Raw genomic sequence first — 6,904 nt, 5'->3', positions numbered from 1 at the left:
TAATGGCACTGGTCGAAATGTTTGTGCGTCATTGCTTTCTTCCATAATGCCTAACGACAACGCAAAAGAAGAGAAGACACGAGAATGTTTTGTAAGCAATATATCATATTACGTTAGCAAGCGCATACATTTACTACGATTTAATCAGGATGCATATAACAACGGATATCAATGAGGGTTAGCAAGTCAAAGAAACGATTTAATGAATGATAGTATAAAAGCAAGTGCGGTTTGATATTTGCTTATACTGAGCATCGAGTTGTCACTTACCATGCCAATAAAAGACACGAAATGTCGTACATGTGTGTTGACGATAACGCTGTCATTATATCCAAGAGGCTGTGAAGCGAGTTCAATAGAAATCACTGACAGAGCAGCGATTTGAATGTGAAAATCGCCACCACATGCGTGTAACGATGTGTTTTTGCACGCACATGTTTTTAAAGTCTGTGTACAAATATCTTATGAATACATATTACAAAACATATAATATCTTACAAATCGATATACATATCGAATAATATATTGAAAATCGATATGGCAGTTCAGCATAATAACTTACAAATCGACAATACAAAACCATAATATCTAAAAGGTCGATACATGTATCACACAATAAATTACAAATTGATATGGAAAAATTTGAGCATAATAGCAAACAAATCGATATTAACTAACAAAACAATATCTCACAAATCAGTTGTATGTTACTAACACAGCGGTTTGAGATACAATGTATATAATGAGTGAATGTAGGATACCTGATGGGCTAGAGGCTTTTCCTAGCATTTGTAAACAACCATTCTTGTCAACAGGTCTTAGCGTCTTACAAATATCGATAAGTTTCCAACCATTGTAAGAACAAGATCTACCTACAATAACAAAACAATGCCTTAATGGCACACAAGACGACATGCGTTCTTCATCAATAGCATGATGAGATGGAAAGCTACTCACGACACTTTAATGACACTGGTCAGAATGTTTGTGCGTCATTGCTATCTTCCATAATGCCTAACGACAACGAAAATGAAGAGAAGACATGGGAATGTTTTGTAAGCAATATATCATATTGCGTTAGCAAGCGCATACGCTTACTACGATTTAATCAGGATCCAAATAACAACAGATACCGATAAGGGTTAGCAAGTCAAAGAAACAATTTAGTGAATGACAGTATAAAAGCAAGTGTGGTTTGATATTTGCTTATACAGAGCATCGAGTTGTCACTTACCATGCCAATAAAAGACACAAAATATCATACATGTGTGTTGACGATAACGCTATCATTATATCCAAGAGGCTGTGAAGCGAGTTCAATAGAAATCGCTGATAGAGCGGCGATTTGAATGCAAAAATCACCACCGCATGCGTGTAATGATGTGTTTCTACACACAAATGTTTTCAAAGTCTGTGTACAAATATCTTATGAATACATATTACAAAACATATAATATCTTACAAATCGATATACATATCGAATAATATATTAAAAATTGATACTATAGTTCAACATAATAACTTACAAATCGACAATACAAAACCATAATATCTAAAAGGTCGATACATATATCACATAATAAATTACAAATCGATATGGAAGAAATTGAGCATAATAGCAAACAAATCGATATTAACTAACAAAACAATATCTCACAAATCGGTAGTATGTTACTAATACAGCGGTTTGAGATACAATGCATATAATGAGTGAATGTAGGATACCTGATGGGGTAGAGGCCTTTCCTAGCATTTGTAAACAAGCATTCTTGTCAACAGGTCCCAGCGTCTTACAAATATCGATAAGTTTCCAACTATCGTAAGAACAAGATCTACCTACAATAACAAAACAATGCCTTAATGGCACACAAGACGACATGCGTTCTTCATCAATAGCATGATGAGATGGAAAGCTACTCACGACACTTTAATGACACTGGTCAGAATGTTTGTGCGTCATTGCTATCTTCCATAATGCCTAACGACAACGAAAATGAAGAGAAGACATGGGAATGTTTTGTAAGCAATATATCATATTACGTTAGCAAGCGCATACGCTTACTACGATTTAATCAGGATCCAAATAACAACGGATACCGATAAGGGTTAGCAAGTCAAAAAAATGATTTAATGAATGACAGTATAAAAGCAAGTGCGGTTTGATATTTGCTTATACTGAGCATCGAGTTGTCACTTACCATGCCAATAAAACACACGAAATGTCGTACATGTGTGTTGACGATAACGCTGTCATTATATCCAAGAGGCTGTGAAGCGAGTTCAATAGAAATCACTGACAGAGAAGCGATTTGAATGCGAAAATCACCACCGCATGCGTGTAATGATATGTTTCTGCACGCAAATGTTTTCAAAGTCTGTGTACAAATATCTTATGAATACATATTACAAAACATATAATATCTTACAAATCGATATACATATCGAATAATATATTAAAAATCGATACGGCAGTTCAGCATAATAACTTACAAATCGACAATACAAAACCATAATATCTAAAAGGTCGATACATATATCACATAATAAATTAAAATTGATATGAAAGAAATTGAGCATAATAGCAAACAAATCGATATTAACTAACAAAACAATATCTCACAAATCGGTAGTATGTTACTAATACAGCGGTTTGAGATACAATGCATATAATGAGTGAAAGTAGGATACCTGATGGGGTAGAGGCCTTTCCTAGCATTTGTAAACAAGCATTCTTGTCAACAGGTCCCAACGTCTTACAAATATCGATAAGTTTCCAACCATCGTAAGAACAAGATCTACCTACAATAACAAAACAATGCCTTAATGGCACACAAGACGACATGCGTTCTTCATCGATAGCATGATGAGATGAAAAGCTACCCACGACACTTTAATGACACTGGTCAAAATGTTTGTGCGTCATTGCTTTCTTCCATAATGCCTAACGACAACGAAAATGAAGAGAAGACATGGGAATGTTTTGAACGCAATATATCATATTGCGTTAGCAAGCACATACACTTACTACGATTTAATCAGGATGCATATAACAACGAATACCGATATGGGTTAGCAAGTCAAAAAAACGATTTAATGAATGACAGTATAAAAGCAAGTGCAGTTTGATATTTGCTTATACTGAGCATCGAGTTGTCACTTACCATGCCAATAAAAGATACAAAATGTCGTACATGTGTATTGACGATAACACTGTCATTATATCCAAGAGGTTGTGAAGCGAGTTTAATAGAAATCGCTGACAGAGCAGCGATTTGAATTCGAAAATCGCCACCGCATGCGTGTAACGATGTGTTTCTGCACGCACACATTTTCAAAGTCTGTGTACAAATATCTTATGATTACATATTACAAAACATATAATATCTTACAAATCGATATACATATCGAATAATATATTGAAAATCGATACGACAGTTCAACATAATAACTTACAAATCGACAATACAAAACCATAATATCTAAAAGGTCGATACATATATCACACAATAAATTACAAATCGATATGGAAGAAATTGAGCATAATGGCAAACAAATTGATATTAACTAACAAAACAATATCTCACAAATCGGTAGTATGTTACTAATACATCGGTTTGAGATACAATGCATATAATGATTGAATGTAGGATACTTGATGGGGTAGAGGCCCTTTCTAACATTTGTAAACAAGTATTCTTGTCTACAGGTCCCAGCGTCTTACAAATATTGATAAGTTTCCAACCATCGTAAGAACAAAATCTACCTGCAATAACAAAACAATGCCTTAATGACACACAAGACGACATGCGTTCTTCATCGATAACATGATGAGATGGAAAGCTACTCACGACGCTTTAATGGCACTGGTTGGAATGTTTGTGCGTCATTGCTTTCTTCCATAATGCCTAACGACAACGAAAATGAAGAGAAGACACGAGAATGTTTTGTAATACAAGGCAGACAAGAGAATGCGACAATGTGTTGTAAAACAGGATAAAAAATAAGGTAGAAACCTCGACTGGAGACGAAGGCAAAGTTTGCGTTGACAATGGAAGCTACTGTTACAGCAGATGGCGCAAGAGTTTAATGAATATGGAACATCTCCACTTTAAATAGTTAACATCAAACTTTATGGATGAAGGATTTTTTTGTCCTTTTCTTGAACAGTGATTAAGTCTTTGCAACATAATCAGCGTCCGTTGCAAAGTTATGTCAACATACATAGGAATACGAGCCCCATGTGCATAAATAAGTGACGCTCATTCCCCCCCGGGATTCATGAATCATCGGGGGAGAGCATACACCACCCACTTTATGAGAAAGAGCCTACAACTTTAGGAGCGACGGCGTAAAATCACCCGGAGCATCTTTCACTTTTGCCTGGAGTCCGGATCGGGTGAAATATGATTGCGTTGTCTGGCGTCTCTGTTTTCAACAGCTGTACCGTGTGGAGTGCTGACCCCTCCATCCCTAATAATGCCATATTTTTACCCCAACCTTGTAAATTTGAGTCAGTGTCAACTCTTAGCACCCAATTCTGGAATCTTCTGGGAGAAAAGCTAGGGTGGTGTTTGTGATACCCAAGGTTGCCCCTTTCTGCTGGCTTCAGTTTTAGAGATTCTGGGTTTTTTCTCGATAGGGTATTGTACCCCAGTTTCTACAAAACCTCACTTTTGCAGTTTGGTTTGTGGGAACCATCCCAAGCAAATTCTGGAACACCCAAGTTCTACATACCCTTGTTCAGCTGGGTTCCTAGCTGCAGTTCTAGAGATTGTGGGTTTTCTCTAGGGCACTCAAATGTCCCTAGAGCCTCCTCTTGTAGGGCTTCCCAATCCTCATCCTACAATGGATTCACAAAGTGACCCTCAAACCAACATTATTACCCTCAATGTTGGGGGTGAAATCTTTCAAACATCCCCTGAAACCCTAAATCTTGCTGGCCCAGGATCCTTCCTCTCCTCCCTCACCTGCCCTAAAGGGGGCTCCATACCCTTCATTGATAGAGATCCTGAGCTCTTCTCCATTCTGCTGTCCTTCCTCAGGACAGGAGCCCTACCCTCCAAAGCTAAACGCTTTGATCCTGATGACATAATCTCTGAAGCCCAATTCTACAACCTCCACCACCTTCTGAATTCATCCATAACCAACACATCTGAATTCAACGCCTTCGAGCTCGAAAAAGCCCTAATTTTGCCCCTGAATGGTAGGGACTACCCTTCTGCGATTGCCCCCTACTCTGATGGGTCTGTCCTCGTCTGCCATGGCAGCAAAATCACATCTTTCGATTGGTCTCTGCGTAAGAAAACTACCATCCTCACTGAATTCTCCGCCATCGATTCCCTGCTCGCGCTTTCGCCCAACATTGCCGCGGCCGGTGCCACCGACTTCTCCGGCCTGCAGATCATCGACGTCAAGCTCGGGTCGGTTCGAGAGACACTGGGGTGGGAGAACCAGACGCGCTCAGGGTCTACCGTGCAGGCAATCGGCTCTTCGCAGGAGCATCTGTTTGTGAGCTTCGAATCGGAGCGCAGAAACTCAAATTCGATCGTGGTGTTCGACCGCTCGAGCTTCCAGCCACTGGCTGAGGTTGGTAAGCAGGAAATATATGGTGTGGATCTTCTTGGTGCTTCAATTCCTACTACTAAATTGAACTGGGCAGCTGGTTCTAATCTTCTTCTTTCATCTGGCTTGCATGCTGGCCCATCTGGGTTTGTGGGTAGCATCAAACTGTGGGACATAAGAGGTAGTAAATTAGTCTGGGAGTTGTATGAGAAAGATGACTGCTTTGCTGATATAACTGTTTGTGATAATCTCTATGGGTTTTTTAAAGTTGGTGTGATGAGTGGAGATGTTTTCATGGCTGATATGAGGAAGCTTGGGGTTGAGAGGCCATGGGTTCTACTGGGAGAGACCAGGAGGAGGGATGGAAAAAAGGAGGGGGCTTACTGTAAGATGGTTAGCCATGGAAATCATGTTTTTTGCACTAGGGGTAGTGATGTGGAACTATGGTCTGAGGTTTTGATGGCTTCTAAGGGTGATGATAATGATCAAGGTAGGTTAGAGCAGAGGGTTTTCAGGAGGAATATCTTAGGCGCGATGGATAATAAGGAGGGGAGTAGGGTTACACATTTAGATTTTGGTGGAAACAGGATGGTTTTGACTAGGAAGGATGAACACATGGTTGAAGTTTGGCAGAGCGCTGCTACTAATCTTTTCTAGAAATATTTGTTAGGTTGAAATTGTTTTCGGTAGCTACTGTTGCAGATGTACATTTTCCGGATAGTGCTGCAATGGATTCGGTTCATCCTTGTTCAGCAGTTTGTTAAATGTAAACTATATGGTTGTTGTCTATCTTTACAATGTATAGCTTGCTTTGATGCTCAAAACAGCAAAAGTTGGTTGAAACATGGGGACATTCATATTGAAATTGATACGTTTTATGTTTTGGTAAGTGAGCATCTTGTGAAATTTGCTTCTTTGTTGTTGTACTTCTTTCACGGTTCTTCTATTTACTTAATCTTGTGATTTTGCCTGAGAATCAGATTAGTTTCACTTTTGAACTCAAGGCCGCCCTGGCCTTGCCGTTTATGTGATGATTTTCTTCTTCTAGCCTTGATGGATATATTGTCAAACTTTTTCAGATAACAACTGTATCTGCACAAGTATTATGGTTGTGTATCAAAGTGTTTACACTAGTATGATTCTGCAAAAATTTCACGAGTTGAGCAATCATATTAAATTGGTCGGGCCTCAAAATGGTTACATGTGAAATAGATGAATGGGAATGTAATATGCGCGGCCTAAGAAACTAGATTCCATGTCTCTGTGTAACTTTCTTTATTCGTAACAAAGGCCAACTCTACAAGTCCGTTTAGTTGTTACCACCCCTTGAAGACAGGAAGCC

At 38.8% G+C, this 6,904-nt stretch overlaps 1 protein-coding gene across 1 annotated transcript; it reads left to right on the top strand.

Annotated features, from left to right (window-relative positions):
* Positions 1-4,630: 4,630 nt before the first annotated feature.
* Positions 4,631-6,497, top strand: LOC149822294 (BTB/POZ domain-containing protein At5g41330-like). Its single transcript, XM_089980755.1, has one exon. It carries the CDS (start codon positions 4,798-4,800, stop codon positions 6,217-6,219), a length of 1,422 nt encoding a protein of 473 aa, XP_089836881.1. The 5' UTR covers positions 4,631-4,797; the 3' UTR covers positions 6,220-6,497.
* The last annotated feature ends 407 nt before the right edge of the window (positions 6,498-6,904 follow it).

Source organism: Nuphar pumila, chromosome 11, assembly GCF_984573655.1.
Source record: "Nuphar pumila chromosome 11, dmNupPumi1.hap1.1, whole genome shotgun sequence".
In the NCBI taxonomy this organism is placed as follows: Eukaryota; Viridiplantae; Streptophyta; class Magnoliopsida; order Nymphaeales; family Nymphaeaceae; genus Nuphar; species Nuphar pumila.
Note: the sequence above shows the minus strand (reverse complement) of the source record. Positions and strands in the feature narration are given on the sequence as shown.